This window comes from Choloepus didactylus, chromosome 3, assembly GCF_015220235.1.
Source record: "Choloepus didactylus isolate mChoDid1 chromosome 3, mChoDid1.pri, whole genome shotgun sequence".
In the NCBI taxonomy this organism is placed as follows: domain Eukaryota; kingdom Metazoa; phylum Chordata; class Mammalia; order Pilosa; family Megalonychidae; genus Choloepus; species Choloepus didactylus.
This window is the reverse complement of record NC_051309.1, coordinates 156700542-156720859: the sequence shown is the minus strand read 5'-3', so window position 1 is coordinate 156720859 and position 20318 is coordinate 156700542. Positions and strand designations below refer to the sequence as shown.

Sequence of the window (20318 nt, the reverse complement as noted above, 5' to 3'; positions counted from 1 at the left end):
GAAGAAGGAAATGCTCAGAAAATGCACTACATCCAAAGTTTTAGTCTTCAAGATTATTCTACTCATATTAATTAGACTATACTCAGCTCGGTATATTTTAATAAAAGCATTGTGTTGTGCCTAAATATTCTCTAATACAAAACTTTTGTCCAAAGTTAACCAACTGGTCTGAAAAAAGAAACATGTTTGTTCTGTCTTACAAAGTGATCTACTCCTGTTTCATGCTACAAGTAGCCAAGCAGACCAATTTGCTTTCTACCTTGCTTGGGTTTTTAACTTACCGCTCTTTCTACGTAATGCTGGTATCAAATTTCTGAGAACCAAACATTGGTTTAGGGTTTGCTTCTGTGCGTAAAATTATTTCCAGTCTCTTAATTCAGAGGGCACAAAGAATATAATTAACATCCATTTAAGGCCTAATAAGCTACTGGAGCAAATCTTAATAGAAATTTACTTAGAAAGAAATTAAGGACTGCCGAGGAAAGCCTTAACAAGCCTTCAGTGAAGAGAAACAGATTATCACACAAGGATATCCAACAAAGAATCAAGTGGCGCATATGACCCCCAGCCTGTTTTATCCATTCCTGTTGGAATGAAATGCCCTGGTGATAGTGTCCTCACAGAAGGTAGGGTGCAGGTAGGGTGCTTAGATAATGTCTCTAAAAAGTTAAAAATAGCTCCTTTGTTTTAACCAAATGGCACAAGAGCTTAAAGCCCAGGGAAGCAACTCTATTCTTTCTTGTTGCTAAGGTACCATTCAAAATTGACGTCACAGGTTCTGATTTTATAATCACTAACTTACTGTATCTGAGCAGATGGTAATGAAACTATGGGGTTGCCCATCATCTTGTCAAGAGAGCACATGAGATTCTATGAGGATGGGCTACATCTGCTGATAGACTTGATTTCTACTGCCAAACTGTTAACTTTATGTACATAATTAAAGGTGAAGAGATCAAGGTTACTGTTTGTATTGATTAATGATTTTCCTAAATTGCCACAGTGTGCTAAATCCCAACCAAAAGTATTCCTGAAAACCTAAGAAAACCCAGGTAGGGCTCTATCTAAGACTCTATAAAAATTTTACTTATTAAGTCTATTTTTCAGAAACTTAAAACCTCCCAATTGTTCCTATGCCAGGTAAGTCCTAAAACTTAGAGATACCAGTCTCTCCTAGAACATCAAATAGTTGCACTCCCCTACCCCATAATGTCGACACCCCTTTACAACATGAAGAATTTAGAATGGTCATTGCCCAGATATCCCTGAAGATGGAAAGAATGATCAAATGAGAGGGAAGAGTTGTAAAAGAGAAGTTAGTAATCAACAAATGATTATGCCTACTAAGTCATTACACAGATATTTCTTTTTAGTTTCTAGAGTATTAGAGCAGTCAGAAGGAAATACCTGAAATTGTGGAACTGTAACCCACACTACACTTTGAAACTTGCTCTATAACTACTTGTCAAACTGTACTTTGAAATTTATCACTTTTCTGCATATATTATATTTCACAATAAAAATGTTTAGAAAAAGAGAAGCATTTCAAATAGATACTGTCTAATGAAACTAGCAAATAAAGAGAGTCCACAAAAAAAGTTACTGTCGATGCTAAAATAACCATCTTTTCACTTTTGAACACACCATTTTTTATGGAAGAATATTTTAAAAAGGCAAATCTAACAAGTGGATAAAAACAAGAAACAGCAATACTTGCAATTTTAGTGAAGCAACCTGTAGTTTTTTCAATTTATTTAATCAGATACTGAAGATCCTTACTCATAGCTCAATATCTTCAATGTGTTTCAAACAGAAATTTTTTTTATATTCTTACCTGTCATGACTCTCTCTTTACTGGATTATGAATACATTCTTAGAGACTTTAAAACAAACCCTTAGGTTGTGCCTAAGAGCCTCCTCCCGAATGCCTCTTTGTTGCTCAGATGTGGCCTTCTCTCTCTAGCTAAGCCAACTTGAAAGGTGAAATCACTGCCCTCCGCCCGACGTGGGATCAGACACCCAGGGGAGTGAATCCCCCTGGCAACATGGAATATGACTCCCGGGGAGGAATGTAGACCTGGCATCGTGGGACGGAGAACATCTTCTTGACCAAAAGGGGGATGTGAAAGGAAATGAAATAAGCTTCAGTGGCAGAGAGATTCCAAAAGGAGCCGAGAGATCACTCTGGTGGGCACTCTTACGCACACTTTAGACAACCCTTTTTAGGTTCTAAAGAATTGGGGTAGCTGGTGGTGGATACCTGAAACTATTAAACTACAACCCAGAACCCATGAATCTCGAAGACAATTGTATAAAAATGTAGCTTATGAGGGGTGACAATGGGATTGGGAAAACCATAAGGACCACACTCTACTTTGTCTAGTTTATGGATGGATGAGTAGAAAAATAGGGGAAGGAAACAAACAAACAAACAGACAAAGGTACCCAGTGTTCTTTTTTACTTCAATTGCTCTTTTTCACTTTAATTATTATTCTTATTATTTTTGTGTGTGTGCTAATGAAGGTGTCAGGGATTGATTTAGGTGATGAATGTACAACTATGTAATGGTACTGTGAACAATCGAATGTACGATTTGTTTTGTATGACTGCATGGTATGTGAATATATCTCAATAAAATGAAGATAAAAAAAATAAATAAATAAAACAAACCCTTAGGAAGTCCTGCCAAATGCCATGATTCTTAATTAGGGGTGACATGGCATCAGCATCACTTGTGAGGCTTTTTAGAAATCTAGGTGCCTGGGCACAACCTCAGGAGACTGGATAAATCAAAATATCAGGGGCAGCAGCTTGAAAATGTGTAATAAAATATAACAAATCAGAAAGCAACAAAAAAATTACTCTCTGGTTGAATTAGTCCTCAGGAAAATACAAATTTAAACCTCAATGAGATACCACTACACACCCATTCAAATAGCTAAAATTAAAGACTGACAATACCAAGTGTTGGTGAGAATGTATGTATTCTCATACACTGCTGGCAGAAATGCTAAGTGGTAAAATAACTTTGGAATAATAAAGCTAAATATATGTATATCCTATAACATAGCAATTCTACTCATGGGCATATGCCCAAAACAACAAGTGGTTATATGTTCACTAAAAGATACATGTAAGAATGGTCACATTTTGTATTTGTATTAGTTAAAAACCAGAAACAACCCAAACATTCAAATGGAAAAATAATTTGTGAGATATTCACACAATGAATGATACATAACATGAAGAAGAAGGAACTCTTGCTACATGCTACAACATGCATGGGTCTCACGGACCTAATACTGGAAGAAAGATGCCAGGCTCAGTGGTTCCATTTATATGAAGTTCAAGAATAGGCAAAACTAAGCTACATGTGACATAGGTGGAAAAATGATTACATTTGGACAAGGGTTTTATTGGGAAGAAGCATGAGGAAACCTTTTGCAGGGTGGAAATGTTTCATTTCTTGATCTGACTGGTGGTTACACAGACATCTATCTCTATGTCTAGATACAGAAGTAGATATATAAAACTATATTGAACTATATACTTAAGATTTGAGCCCTTTATAGTTGTAAGTCATACCTCAACATAAAAGTAAATAAAAAGAAATAAAAAGCTGCCCTGATTGAGAAATACTACTTTACAGGATGAATTTACTAGATGTGTAGTATGACAAAACGACCCAAAGGAGGAAAAAATAGAGGTGAATTACAGAATTATAGATGTGCCATCCTGTGTGATTTCAGCTGAACATCTAAAGCTGATCAAAAACAGCTGTTAAAAACAAAAAAGCAAACAGAAAAACCAACTTTTCTTTCAATTAAAAGACTTTGAAGACATCTGAACCTCCTTTCAAATCCAAAATCTCTCAACTTAACTATTTGTTACATACAGTCCTCTAGGAAAAATGATGCATTTACCAGATAAACCATACCCAAGGAAAACCATGATCCTAAACCTAAGAGTCTACCTTTTAATCATTTCATTTTGTACTTTTTTTAACATAAAATTTTATATTTAAATAGGGAAAGCCTACTCAACAATGCAAAACTCTACTCCAACTCAAATATTTTCAGAATCAGTGAATCACCAGTCTTACAATATCCAACTGTCAAGCCGGTATTTGCTTATGTTGGAAAGATACGTGGAAATGTAGATAAAAACTGATCATCCATTTATTATCTTTTGGCAGTTTTTGGCTTTGGTGGAAAAATAATAACAGTCATAATAACTAACATTTATTGAGAGCTTACTAAATGCTAACCAATGAAAATTAACTCATTTAATTCTCAAAACAACCCTATAAGGGTTGATTGTAAAGTTTTGGTAACAGATGGTGGTGATGACAGCACAACACTGTAAACATAATTAACAGCTTTGAATTATATATTTGAATGTGATTAAAAGGGGAAGTGAAGAGTTTTTATGAGGGCTAGGATATTTGTGTGATCTTAAAGTGTCTCCCCACAGATTGCTTATGAGTTACAAGGGGAAAAATTATTTTTTAAGGAAAAAAAAAGGAAAAGAAAAACACAGTTAGCTTATACAATAGAAATATGAGAGAAGCCCATGAGCGGAGGATTACAATTAACTAATGAGATGTGCACGGACATTGTGTGCCTCTAATGTGCTACCCTTAGAAGGTGTCACTTGTGTGTGCAGTATTCCAGATAAGAAAGCACAACTTGAATCTAATCACAAGGAAACATTAGGCAAACCTCAAAAGAGGACCTTCTATTACAAAAAGGAGGTGTGGAAGGTGGGGGGGGGGGATTCTTTAAAAATGTCAATGTCATAAAAGAGAAAGAAAGGTTGAAGAACTGTTCCAGCTTAAAAGAGACTAATGAGACATGATGACTAAATACAATACTGGAATGTAGATTGGATCCTGTACCAGAGGAAAAAACTGCTATAAAGGACTTTATTGGGTCAATTGACAAAACAGGAATACAAATGTATACATTCAACAAACATATATAAATGTTGAGTTTACTAAAGTTGTTAACTACATATGTAAGAGAATATCCTTATTCTTAGGAAACACATGCAAAAGTATTTAGGGATAAAGAGCCATGAAGTATGAGACTTACTCTCAATTAGCTTGGAAAAAATTATTATATGTGTGTGTGTAGTGTGTGTGTGTGTGTGTATACAAATGTGTATGTATCCATATCCATCTAAAGAGAGAGAGAAAAAAATGCAAATATGAAAGCAAATGGGGGAAAATGGTAATCAGTGAATCTGTTATTCATATTCTTGCAACATTTTGTAAGTTTGAAATTATTTCCAAATAAATTTTCTTTTAAGGATGTACGTATACTAAAACCTAGTTCTTTGCATATCTAAACAGTGTACATAAACTGTCTTAAATCCTTACCTAAAGCAAAGGCTAGGGTGGAAAAAAATAAAAAAGGAAACCCAAAATGAATTAAAAAATAGGTTATATATTTTCTTGAGTACACACATAACACGTGGAACATTCTGTGTATACAGACAGTAGGTAAGTGTGCATATGTTCCAGTTTCTCATGCTCCTTTATCCTTTAAGATGCTGTGATAATTTATAATCCACGCAAAATCTGTTTTTTAAAGAAAGAAAAGTAAAACTAGGTGTATAAAACTTAATTTGTTCCTGCCTCCAACATACCTACAAGTGTATTTTTTCTCAAAAACAGCTTTTTACCTAAACACAGTAGGGTATAACATACTTTAATTCATATGTAGGTCATTGAGATTCTTGTCATTGTGGTTGCTTTGCCTAGTTGCAAACAAATTCAGTACAGAAAAATCAGATTTATAGAACTGATAAATAAGAATGTGATAAAGTTTCTTCGTATTGTCAGCTTTCACTGAATCTTTAATGTACCATTTAATGGTTAAAAATTCAGTTAATAACTTTTCTATCTAGATACATACATGACGCACATTTTAACTTCCCAATCTTTATTGGGATGGTCTAATATGAATTGATAGATTTTACTCGTACCTCCAAATCAGAAGACCTGGACTCTTTGTCCAAAAAGAAAACGTTCTAACCACCTGTCCTGATTTCTGTGTCTTGGAGCATTCCCTGTAATGCAGACATTTTGGGAAAGACCCAAATAAGAGTGGGCTTAAGAGCCTATCTAATGGAGACAGGGTTCTCCATTGTTTTATGGTCTGGATCCAATTTTTCTGGACTCGCTCCCATGATAAGAAATAGAAGTAGGGCAACCTTTGTTTCAAAGTATTCATTCTGGAGGGGTTACCATCCTAAAAGTAAATGGACCATTTTTGGCACAAATGTCCAGGTAACTGAAAGGCATCCTAGCCTAAGGTGATATAAGAAAATGAAGGCACTATACATTAAACAAGGATGACAGAAGGTGGAATGCATCTTTTCTTTTTTGCATGAGGACAAAGTTTTTCATTCACATGTTTAACAATAGATGAATGGATAAACAAAATGTGGAATATGTTTGCAATGGAATATTATTTAGCCTTTAAAAGGAATGGAAGTTTTAATACACACCATAATACAGATGAACCCTGAAGATACCATGCTGAATGAAATAAGCTGGACACAAAAGGACAAATATTCTATTTGTATTTTATGTATATGAAATATCTAGAATAAGCAAATTCAGAGACAAAAAGTACATTACAGATTACCAGGGGACAGGGCAGCTGGGCAAGCGCAGTAGGAATGGGGAGTGCGGTGTTTAAAGCTGCGCACCCCAGAAAAACATGTTCTTAAACTCAGTCCATTCCTGGTGGTGTGAACCCATTATAAACAGAACATTTTGGTGTGGTTATTTCAGTTAAGGTGTGGCCCAACTCACTCAGGATGGGTCTTAATCTTATTACTGAAGGCCTTATAGGGAAGACCACAGAGAGAAAAAAACAGAGTGAGCAATCAGAAGCTGAAAGTCAGTGGAACCCAGAAGAGAAGGAAAAAGCCAGGACAGGCTGCCATATGCATTGTTGTGTGACAGAAAAACCAAGGACCAAGCATCGCCGGAGGCCAGCCCCAGAACACCAGTCTTCTGGGAGAAAACATTGCTTTGAGGATGCCTTGATTTTGGACTTCTGACCTCAAAACCATGGGCCAATAAACTCCCATTGTTTCAGCCAACCCACTGCGTGGTATTTGTTTCAGCAGCCAGGAATCTAAAATACGGAGTTAGTGCTTAACGGATACGGAGTTTCTGTTTGGGGTGAAGAAAAACGTTTTGGTCAGAATGGGTGGTGGACAATACTGTGAATGTAATTAATGTCACTGAATTGTATCCATTAAAATGGAAATTGTGTTGTATGTATGTCACCACAACACACATTTTTTAAAAATTTAAAACTGCTTTATTGAGATCCATGGTGTGAAGGAGAGGGAGTGTATATTCTTCTTAGATATTTAGTTTACCTATTTTCCCAAGGAGAAGACTATCAAATAGAGAATAGCACTTTTTTGTTGTTTTAAATCCATTATTATGTGGGAATTTTTGAGAAAAGCAGCTCGGAGTCAACGTTCTAATCTTTCATCCTGAAATTAGACCAAGAGCCTTTTCTCCAAGTTAGTCATCTGTGTCCAGCCTTCAGGCTGTGTTTCCTGGCACTTGTTTAGCAGACTTAACAGCTTCCACCTTGGAGTTGTAGAAACAAATATAAATCCGCACATTTCCAAGAAAAACAAAAGAAATTAGTCTCTTTACCCTCAAAGCTACTAAATAAAAACATTCAGAGGAACCACACACAGTTCAATGAGTTCGAGTTTAAAAACAGTTACAGGCTGCCAGCATTCTGAGTGTTCAATAATAGCAGTGGCCACCTGAGGCAGCGGAAATAACATGGTAACGATATTTTGAGAGGTTCCTGGAATCAAAACACAGGTCAGATTTTTCCCCTTTCCTTTTGTTGTCAGGAGAAAATTAGTTATTCTCACAGGGATTAGGGATAGTTATTTTCTCAGACTTTGATATCCAAGCACAGTGTATTTCTTCCCACCTCTAGCCTGAAACTAGCACAGTGAAAAATCATATCATATTACTGGCCAATTTTCAAGCCAAAAGTTGGAGCATATTCAGCTCTCTGAAATGGGAAGAACTCGGGGCTCAAGAGACAGATCTAGGTAAAAAGAAAACTGAGAACTACTTATTTAGTGATTGGCAGTAAGATTAATTTGGAAGCAAGAGACTACAGTTAAGAACAAAGTCATTTTGATATTGATCTCATCATATTAAACTGTATGACTATGATTACAAAGGATAATAGTTCTCTACTGTTCAGAATATGATACAAATCTTTAAACATGTGAATTTTTTTAAGAAAGCATCTAGCAAAGTCAGCAACTAAAATGCAAAAGGAAATGTAATGGTTGACTTTACAAGCCTTTTTGCAGTTTTGCTATGATTCAAAAATCAAAATTACAGAATAAAATATGTTTTGACTCCTTTATACTACACAATGAAGGACAGTTAATTTTTCACTGATTTATTCCACTACATTCAAGACCTCAACACAATATAGTCAGCCTTTCTAACAGTGGCTTTCTGGGAAGATGGACAGAATGAACTTGTGAAGTCTATAAATTGTAGAATTAATTAAAAAAAAAAGTAGTTGTATTTAAATATAGCTTATGAACTAAATTTAGAAAGTGCTGGCAAATTAAAGTCCTTAGGGGCTTGTTTTAACGAACAGATAAAAATTATCTGTGATTAGCATAGCTGCTATTGCAACCAGTTCACAAATTATAGGTATCAGATTTGATTAATCATACTATCACTTTTGTTGCAACCCATCCTCCTTTATGGATATTGTGAAGATTAAAAAAAATTCATAAATTGAGAGTTTCATTCAACCCCAACATTCTTCTTATCTGTTTTACAAGGACTGTGAGTTTTGCCATTGAAAAGTCACTGTAGTTTTCAAAAATTTTGAAGCTTCACCTTTCCCTTTACTGGTAGAAGGTTTAGAGTGAAAAGAGACATTGTGCTTCTGTGTACTAAAATCAATGAAAATGTCCCCTTAAATACAAAAATAAAGTTGTTAGACATTATCAGTTATGCTCACAGAGCTATTTAAAATTAGGCTTCTCCTGATCCTCTTAAGACTAAATCAGGTGCTGCTTATCTATTCTTTCTCTAGCAAAGCATTTATCAAAAGGTATTGTAATTCCTGAATTATTTATCTGTCTCTCCTAGTAGGCAGCTATAAACTTATGGGACAAGGACTGTATTTACATATTCCCACAGTATCATCCTTATACATATATTGCACTTGTCAAAAACTCTAATGAATTATTTTCAATATTTTTTGTATGTATGAACTGCATTATTATTATTTTTAATATAAATTGTTTTTATTAGAGAAGTTGTAGGTTTACAGGAAAATCATGCAGAAAATATAAGTTCCCATATACCCCCCACACCCCCCAAATTAGCACCTTGCATTTTAGTGTGGTATCCTTGGGTACTTCTTTTTAATGAATGCTCTCCCATAGGACACACATTTCCATTTCTGTAATGTTCATTATTTGTATCCCTGACAAGCCAACAAATATATACTTGCTGAAATCTTAAAGCCGAGTAGAGTGCCTGGCAAACTCAATAAATAATTTGGTGAACTAATGAACCAATTTCTTAAAGCTGACCAGACTTTTCTTATTCCCAGAGCTACCTAGGTCCTCACAGAGCTTCAGATGTTAGAATCTTTCTAACATGGTCAAATGAACCACATTCTATGCCTTAAAACTTGCAAAGGCAATCGGGGACACTTGAGCATTAGAAATTCCAAAGATTTGTGAAAAGATGTGTCTACCCTCCTTTCTTTTTCAAGTAGAAGAACAAGAAAATGTCCCTGTAATTGCAGTCATGCTAACATTTCTCTAACTCTCCTAAGGTCACACAAAAGCCTTTCATTAGCTACAGAGCTCTAGGATTAAAATAATGCGCAGAACAAGCCCAAGCTAAGTGGTAGCAGTGATTAGGAATGAGAAAAGCACGTAGCTTCTTCCGTCTCTTCCTTGGATACTGGACAGTTTTGCTGTATATAACTTTGCCTTTGTGTTGCAGGCATGATTAAACAATCATAAAGAAGGTTTAAGTAAGACAGCTGGAGTTTGACTGTGATGATGCCCTAGTTTCTAAATCTAATAATATTTTCCCAGTTTTTAAAAGAACACGGGGAAAGAATTAGCTAGAGGGATTTTATTCCTGCTTTAAAAAAAAAAATTAAAAATTTTAAGCAAAAATAAGATAATGATTAAATAAATTATAATACAGCCACATAGTGAGATCACTTACAACCATCAAAAGTACTATTGCAGAATATTTAATGGCATGAAAAGATGATTGCACTGAATATTTTAGTTTAAAAAGTAAAAAAAAAAAAATCTAAAAAGTATGTATAACATGGTCATACTTTTTGTTAAAACTTACTATAATGTATGCACAGATTAGTCTGCTCTGTGTGACACTATTAAAAATTATTTTTTGTACTTCTCTAACTTTTCTATTCTGTACATATATTATGCTGTAATAGGGAGAGAATAATTGTAAACAAAAAATAATCACATAAACCCTTCTTATTTTGGGAGTCCTGAACTCCACCAACCCCTCAATGGGCTTCCAAAAATTAGACAGTCATATTCCTTGACTGAAGAATGTACATCCTCTGATAGGGATTCTCATTTCCTTTGTTAAATATATTTTGGAGAAATATAAAAAGAACAAAGACAGAAGAAAACCTACTCAGCTTTTCAGATCAGCTGAATCTATACAGGTGACCAATGGAGACAGATGTCTGGCCCATATGCCCCCCCAAAACAAATCTAAATTGAAAAGGTAGCAGGCAAAGGAAAAAGAATGATCACAAGGAAGACAAATTATTTTAACTGAAAATCCATCACATAATGAAACTCATGTGGTGTCTAAATCCATAATTATCATTACTGGCTAAAGAACCATTACCAGGAGAGCTGTCTCACTCATTTGGGACTTTAACTTTAAAATCATTTACTGAATTCAAATAGAAACTATATATGCAAATCAAGAAAGGAAAGTACTTTAACTGAAGTTGGAAATGATACTCCCTATGCCCACTTAAGATGTGAACATACTTTGCAAATTCACAAAAACAACTGAAGCCTTCATTCCAATTGCAAAACAATTTCTCAAGGCTTTTGATCACTAGAGCTCTTCGGAAACTCTCTGGTTTGCTTATCCCCTCCCAGTCAACCTGGAATCCTCCTTCCCTCTTTCAGGGCTGCTTCCTTGGGCGTTCTGGATTCCCTCACCAAGGGGCTTCCCCCACCCCACTGTGCCAATCCCAGCCCTTTAAGGCTCCTGTCCCCAGGCTGCAGACTGGCTAGAGAGGAAGCAGCAGGCTGACCTGAAGCTAATTAGAGATAATTGTTTCACTTCAACAATGACTGTTGTTGATTGTTAATACAATTTCCACTCCTCACTGAATCTCCAGCAGTCCTAAATGTGGATACTCGGAAATGCACACTTCTAAACTTGAGTTTAACCATGAAAACAATAAGGTCAAGAACTTCAGTTCACTTTTCTTTCTTATTTTTTGCTCTACAAACCTAAATTCATTTTGGAATCACCTACATAGGTTCTACTATTCACTTAAAAAGGCAGAGAAGTAGAGAAGTCGGAAGGAAATCAGTAGGCAGGACAGCTATAAAAAGGCATCTGAATAGGAATCCCACTTGAAAATTCTTCTTGAGACTTCTAACCATTCAGCCTTTCTCAGGTTAGGCAGCTCCAGAGCCTCTGGCTAGTTCAATCGGCATCTCTGCTTTCCCAGACTCCAAAGTCACTTCCTTCAGAGCTATGTCCTGTAGTATTCTGGATTACCTTACAAATACATTTATGAGTCATACAGAACTGAGAACTTTGGAGTTACACTGCTTGTTCTTAATCTCCTTTTACTGACCAAAGACTGCTGATTTTTCAATATGTTCCTTTGTTTCGTGCAGAAAAACCGCTAATCAAATGAAGTAATGCATATAAAGAGCCTGGTACAGGGCTGGGTACATAGCAGACACTCAGAAAATGTTACCATTAGTAAAATTATCATTATCTCTCTAACCCATCATTTCACACCTGACTAAATGTAAGTGCTTCTGATTTCTCTTCATATCAAGATATCAAACAGCTTCTAGAATAATCCTTGTCAATCACATACCTCAGTTTCCCACCTGAGAATATATATATGAGTTCTCACCCAAGATCTCAGTCTTTTATTCAAGATCCTTAACCAGCTTTCCCCTTGCCTTTTTTAGTCATAGCTCTTCTGCTCCTATTACATAAAATGCTACTCTATCTCTGGATCCTTTCTCTTCCTAGACCCTAAGCTCAGAGGTTTCTGCATCCTCTCTTTCATTTATTTAGAAATATTACCTCCTTCAAAAACCTACAATTCACAATTTGTCTTCCTCCAAAAAGCTTTTCTTCACTACCATGCATCCCAGCTTGAGCCCTTTTCTTCATCCATGCTATTTTTAGGATCTCTGTATTAAGTAAACTCAATTGTTTGGTACTTTTTCATCATGTTTTGTGACTTAACTTCATTTCTTCCTTTGCTTTTCATAGATATTCATAATCTCCTTGGCTGTTTCACAACTTTATAATCTAATATCTTTTTTTAAAACTATCATCTAAAGAATTAGGTAGTATCATATGAAAATGCAAATGGTCAAAAATGGTCAAATATAAGTAGTATTTTAAGGATCAACTGAATACTTATCTGGGAACTCAGTATATGCTCTAAGTAAGCATGTCTTCTTGCCACCTTCTTCCTCAGGCCATTTATAGAGATACTGCCTATTGGTTAAATCTTTCTTTCTAAAGCCTAAAAATTTTATCCCCAAACTAATTAAACGATTCAGTGTTTTTCCCCAAATGTGAAGTTATTATTATGAAAAAAACATAAAACATTCTGTCAAGTAACTGAAATAACAGAGAGTTTTGTGACAGTTCTAAAAATGCAGCAGCTGAGAAGTGCTCAGGCTGAATAACAAAATCTTGAACTTACCTTCTTCTGTAGGATTAAACCCACAGATGTCACAAATACAACGAACCCACTTATTCATCTCCTCTTCACTGTCTGCTACCAAGTAGAAAATCCGGTCAATAGTGTTGATATCAAAAATGTAACTGTTTTCAAACTCTTTTTTGTTAAATGTCAATCCAGCATCAACTTGCTGACATAAATTTAAATCAATAATACGAATAGGCTTCTTGGCATGATCATTTTTGTAATATTCCAAGACATCTGGATCTCCAGTTAAACGGCCACTGCGTAACACAAACCATCTCCTCTTCCATGCCTAGGAACAAAACAAAAATATCTGTTAGTATTAATTTGAGAGGGAGTTTTCAAGAAGATGCACATTTAACAAAACTATTTTATAAACGTATTGTCCTGAGAAAGTCATATACAATGTTTTCTGTTTCCATAGGATATTGTGTCACTCTGAAAAGCAAAATGTACTTGATGGCTTCAATTAACTTAATATTGTATATATCTCGCATCTTCTGTTAAATTTTCTACTTTATAATAACAAGTCAATAAACCAAGGAAGGTTTGGTTTTACAAAAAGATGCTTCTTCATAAGACTCCTTAAGATTTTAAACTACAGGTTTTTTTTTTGAGGGGTGGGGCAAAGGGTGGGGAAGGAAAAAATCCAGTGACAAAAGCTTTCCTGCTTTCTCACCTGAAAGCTTCTCACCTGAAAAGTAAGCAGAAAAATGGGCTGTTCCTTTCTTTTGGCAAGACAGCCTGTTGTTCAAGGATTACATGGATAAGATCTGTATTTTTGAGTATGAGATACAACTTTATGTCTTTCTCCTCTTCTTCCCAACAAACACAGGTTGGCAATCTGGACTTAAACTCACCATACACTCCATCTACAAGTTCTCATAAATTTTGAGTTTAACACTATGCACAAAGAAGCCTAAAATTATGTTACTATCACCCTCCCTAAAATTTATATTAGTCAAATAATAAAAGCAGAATCAAATGAGTGAAAGTCTTCTTCAGCAGCCTTTTGTGTTTTGTTTTGTTTATTTTTTTATTTGTAATTTTCTTCTTCAGTAGCCTTTAAACCCATGTCTGACTAGGAACAAAATCAAGCATACTATTCTTTGACGTTCTCCCTCAGCTGGCAGGCAGCTTGACTTAACAAAGGCCTATTTTAGCACGTTTCAGCCACCTGCTAAGAGGCATTCTCCAAACTGAACATGGGGGGTAAGATCACCCAAAGAGGACATTCTGGGAAAAGGAAGTACAGAGAAACTTGACATTTTATGAACCTCAGTGGAATACAATATTCTTACCAGCCAGTGCATATTGCAACTAAGTACCAGTTACAATGTCTCAAGATTTAGTTTTTTTTTTATTCCAATTTTATTGAGATACAGTCACATACCAGATATTCATCCAAAGTATAAATAAGTGGTTCATAGTATCATCATATAGTTGTGCATTCATCACCACAATCAATTTTTTTATCTTCATTTTATTGAGATATATTCACATACCACGCAGTCATACAGAACAAATCGTACATTCGATTGTTCACAGTACCATTACATAGTTGTACATTCATCACCTAAATCAGTCCCTGACACCTTCATTAGCACACACACACAAATAACAAGAATAATAATTAAAGTGAAAAAGAGCAATTGAAGTAAAAAAAAACACTGGGTACCTTTGTCTGTTTGTTTGTTTCCTTCCCCTATTTTTCTACTCATCCATCCATAAACTAGACAAAGTGGAGTGTGGTCCTTATGGCTTTCCCAATCCCACACAATCAATTTTTGAACATTTTCATGATTCCAAAAAAATAAAAATAAAAATAAAAATAAAAAAAGAACACCCAAAACATCCCATACCCTTTATTCCCCCTCCATTATTTATTTATTTATTGTCTTTATTTTATTACTCATCTGCTCATACACTGGATAAAGGTAGTGTCAGTCGCAAGGTTTTCGCAATTACATAGTCACACCTTGTGCTGGTTTGGATATATTATGTCCCCCAGAAAAAGCCATGTTCTTTAATGCAGTCTTGTAGGGGCTGATGTATTAGTGTTGATTAGGTTGGAACCTTTTGATTGAGTGCTTACATGGAGATGTGACTCACCCAACTGTAATTTCCATGGAGGTGGGTCTTGACTTAATCACTGGAGTCCTATAAAAGAGCTCACAAACAGAAGGAGCTCAGAGCAGCTGAGAGAGATATTTTGGAGAAGGCTGTTGAAAGCTGATACTTGGAAATGCAGACAGAAGGACTTTGGAAATGCTAAGTTAAGAGATGCCAGCCCAGGATTTGCTCCACAGAAACTGAGAGAAGACCCCCAGATGGTTAGATGCACAGGACATGAAGAGGCTAAGAGCAACAAGCCCAGAGACATTTTGGAGAACGCCATTTTGAAAAGCAACCTGGGAATAGCAGACGCCAGCCACGTGCCTTCCTAGCTGACAGAGGTGTTCCGGATGCCACTGGCCATTCTTCAGTGAAGCTATCTTCTTGTTGATGCCTTAGTTTGGACACTTTTATGGCCTTAGGACTGTAATTTGTAACCAAACGAAACCACTTTATAAAAGCCAATCCATTTCTGGTATTTTGCAAAACAGCAACATTAGCAAACCGGTACACACCTAAAGAGCTATAAAGTTATAAAATCATCTTCAAGGATCAAGGCTACTGGATTACAGTTCAACAGATTCAAGTATTTCCTTCTATCTATTTCAATACACTAAAAACTACAAAGCGGTATCTATAAAATGCATACGAATAACCTCCAGAATGACCTCTTGACTCTATTGGACCTGGGAATTCCACTTCTAGGTGTGTGTATATATATATATAAATTTAAAAAGCAAGGACTTAAGCAGATATTTGTACACTAATTTTCATAGCAGCATTATTCACAAAGAGCCAGAAGGTAGAAGCAACCCAAGTGTCTATCAATAGATAAAAAGATAAACAAAACATGATCTATATACATACAATGGAATATTATTCAGCCATAAAAAGGAATGAAGTTCTAAGACATGCTAAAATATGGATGAACTTTGAAGACATCATATGTTGAGAGAAATAAGCCAGATATAAAAGTGCAAATATTGTATGATTTCACATATATGAAATGCCTAGAATATGCAAATTCATAGAGATAGAATGCAGACACAAGTTACGAGGGACTGGCAATGGGGAAGAAATGGAGAGTTAATGCATAAAAGGCTCAGGGCTTCTGTTTGGAATGATGAAAAATGTTTGGAAATGGATGGTGGTAATGGTAGCAGAACACTGTGATTGTAATTAATACCACTGAATTGTGAGTAGTTAAAATGGGAAATTTTATGTTTATACTTTATATATGTATATCATCACAATACATTTTATTTATAAAAAAGTACAGAAATCCAAATAAAGTATGGACTTTAGCTAATTAAAAAAAAAAAAAATTCTCTACAGATACTTCCCGATCAAGAAGTAAGCTTGTAAAGGTAAAGGAAAGATGAAGAGAAAAGAAAATACATATTATGTCACTTATCTAGAGCCATCAAGGAATTGGATCTTTAAAAGAAGCAAATTTTCCAGAGAGTCAAGGTTCAATCTTTAAATACAGAAATGACTTTTTAAAACTTTAATGTCCTGTGTGGAAATCTCTCTCAAATGCCGTACTACATAATTCACTGAACATAATTCATCTATTCCCCAATCATTCAGGCTAAGTATTATGGGCATCAATTTCTATACCATACTTTAGTGAGGCAGGCTCTCAGAGGCTACTGGGCTATAGGGAGGGTCATCTGCCTCTATAATAAACTAGTGCCATATTATTTTGCTTGTATAGCTCATGCATAATCTCTTAAATACTGTTTTCTGTCTCTTCTCTGTCCAGATTATGAATTGTCATTTCTCCCTCCTGACAAGATTCAATTCTTTTATATATATATCCCTAGAAGTGGAATTCCCAGGTCATATGGTAATTCAGCTTATAAAATGCTAAACTCTTTCCTGCCTCAGGGACTTTGCATACATTACTCCTTAAGTCTGGGATGTTCTTTTCCCTAGTCTTTGCCAGGCTGGCTCTAACCTTCAGGCCTTCCCTTCCCTGACTACTCTTAATTTGACCAGCCCCAGTGTAAAAGGAAGGCATTGTTTTAGGGACTCCACTACTTATCTTTATATTGATCCTTATAATTTTGAAATTCAGTTTTTCTTTGTATTAATTTATTTAGCATCTCATTCCCTAACCAGATTGTAAAGTCCAAGAAAATAGGGACTGTGTATATTTTATTTGCTATTACATACCCAAAGCACAGCACAATATCTATATTCCTGGTATATACAAATAGCTGCACAATAAATAAACATAATTGCCCTGATAATACAAAGACATAAAATTTTCAAGAATATTAGATTACATATACAGACCACAATGAATAGAAAGGATGGCTAACAAAACCTCTTCCACTTGAAAAAAAAGAGCCCCAGTGCAAACATATAATAAAATAAACACAACTAAGATAACTAAGATAACTTTACCAAACACATGCACAAAACACCTGGAGTAAATGACAAAAGCAGAAAATAATGAAATGTGTCCTTTTGCTACAGCTATGTGTCCTGGCAATCAATTTTTGTCTCTTGACTGACTGTAGCTTCCCAATCTATTTCTTTGCTTCCCTGTTGAAACAATATTGTTAACATTCAAAAGGCCCTTGGAAACGAAAATAAATAGCCAAGAAATGAGTAGCAGTGAAGTGAGGTACACTAGTTATACTGGGCGGGCGATTACAGAGGCTGAGTAGACATTGTACAAGAGATGAACTCTGAAAGCAGGAAATTACAGCATTAAAACACAGAATTTAGCCAAGCAGCACCTGCCACTTATTTATTTATTTTTAACATGGTCCAAATGTGAGTGTTTGTCTCAGTCACAAAATGAGTCACTCTCATTGAATCTGGCACAGATTAAACTGGAAAACAAAAGCAATTACATAAACTACACACTTTAATAAGGCAGATACAAAGGTTCTCTGGATTATAGTACAAAGCACAATTTAGCCACAGAATAAAGCTTGATGCTCGACAAGAGAACTGACATCAGCACCCTTGCTAATCACAGCACAAAAGCTTCTCTGTGTTTTGTCAAAGCACAAAATGAGCCCACATAAACCAGTCTTTGTTATCTGAAAATATCTCGGATTCTTAAAGTTTGTCCTATTTTTATCTTTGCCGCTGCACTGGTAGCCCCAGAGAAAGCTGCACACTGCCTCCCCAATTCTGCAGAGCAGTGAAAGACAAAAACGGAAAGTTTTCTAGAAACTTTCAAAATCAAAACCCCAAATACCCAAAGCAATTTTAAATAAAATTCATATGAAAAAATCACTGTGACTATTAGGCTTCCATTACAAGCAGGTTTGCTCAAGCACAATCACGCAAAACTTCTTTGTTGTCACTTTTGATACTCAATAGTCACTTCAATTTGAAGTTGAATAAATGATGCAGTAACATGATTTCATCAGCAGGTCTGCACTTTGAAGTAGCTTCAAAATATCATATGGTGATACTAGTGTCTCAAGGTTTCTAGATTAACTTTCGCCACTACCTAAACACCTGAAGTGGACAGCATGCACAGTTGCAAGGATGCCTTTGGAAATATATTCAGATTAGAATTTCTTCATATCAGATTGCCAAATTGAATATGTATAATGCTTATAGTTTTTGCATTGCCACCTACCTATTATCCATGCCCAGTGACTGCCTACTGCCTATAGTGATAAAGCCCAGGCTTTCTGGCAGGGCACACAAGGCCCTCCAAGCCCCTCCCTCATCTCTCCAGCCTCACTTCTTGCCTCTCTGCCCCCCAACCACATAGGCAATGCCTGCAGTCTGCTTACACTCTGCTCTGCTGCCCCTAGGCACCACCATCCCCATCCACAACCTGGATTCAGTTCAGACCTTTATGTGGTATCATCCCTGGGCTGGTCCCCTTTGAGCTCTCTGTTTCTATCATTTCTATTTAGCGTTTGACACCTTCCATGTGAGTTTTTGAGGGCTAGAGCCATGCATTATTTATCTTTCACCTTCCCTTATCCCACTGCCTAGCACCAAATAGGTACTTAGTCAATGCCTGCAGAATATGTCCATCAGATGCTCTTTGAGGCAATGATAAACATACGGAAGGTTTCACACTACCTAAATGTTATGGGGATATGGACATGACTGCAATCTGGCCAGCCCATTTACAATTTGGTTGACAAGAATTATAAGGCATGGACAGAGGTGTATAAACAATAAATTGATTTATTTTTTTAAAAACTCTACAGATAAGAGAGGTATTTTAAACTTCCTTCTTAAATAATTGTTCTTTAAAGACTCTCAGAATTTAAGTAAATTGCATATGTTAAGCTGAAGACAGACTTGTCACACTGAAGGTGGTCTAAGAAAGACTTATCATAAACCCTGCAGAATATGGTTATGTACACATTGGCAAGAAAGTACAGATAGAATAACATTATTTAACAGAAAGAAAAAAAATTTCGGTCTGGATTAGCTCCAAACTATTATCTGCAATAGTATTATTAATCAATTCACAAAATTTGCCTAATTTGATAGCAAATGGGTTCAGTTCTGCAGAAAACAAAAACAAAAACAAAAACATTGTAACTGCTGCACACTTGTTTTCTGAGTTCCCCGTGGTATTACTGATTGAACACACACCTGGTATAACTCTTGCCAAGACTCCCTTATTCCTCCCCTGTACCTTTACTGAAAGGGCTAATTATTGAGGAAATAGCCCCTATGTGAGCAGGCAAAAGAGAGGGGCAGAGAAGAGTTCAGTGCAGTATGGTGGTTCCCATCTCTGACTGCACATTAGAAATATCTGGAGAACTTAACAAAAATTGATTACTGGGGCCTCACCTCAAACCAACTAAATCATGATCTCTGGGGTAAGGTGGGGTGGGGGTGAGGGTGTCATCCCTGGCATGGGAATAGGTATTTTTAAAAGCCCAACAGGTAATTCTAACGTACCAACAAGATTGCAAACCACTGGTCCAATCAATAGATAGAATTAAGAATTAAGTTTCTCTTTAAAATAGAATTCCAAAAAACCATAGGCCCTTTCAAGCTTTTGTCCAGTTCCTTATCTTTGCACTCCTTCTGCTCCTGCCAATGTTGTCTACAGGTCTCCCTTCTTTGGTTCTGTTCACAACTCCTTTCTGCTACTGAAAAAGCAATCCATTCTTCAAGATTCTGTCCTAACCTTCCCCACTCCTTACTGCTCCTTATCTGGACTCAGCAAT

The 20318-nt window shown here is 35.9% G+C and overlaps 1 protein-coding gene across 4 annotated transcripts in view; it reads right to left on the bottom strand.

Moving 5' to 3' along the window:
- The window catches only part of GAB1 (GRB2 associated binding protein 1), a 147250-nt gene that overhangs the window by 35587 nt on the left and 91345 nt on the right, over positions 1-20318 (bottom strand). For all 4 annotated transcript variants that reach the window (XM_037830726.1, XM_037830728.1, XM_037830725.1 and 1 more), the window contains exon 2: positions 13024-13318. In XM_037830726.1, coding sequence (XP_037686654.1) covers positions 13024-13318 — 295 coding nt within the window. The remainder of the gene's footprint in view (positions 1-13023; positions 13319-20318) is intronic.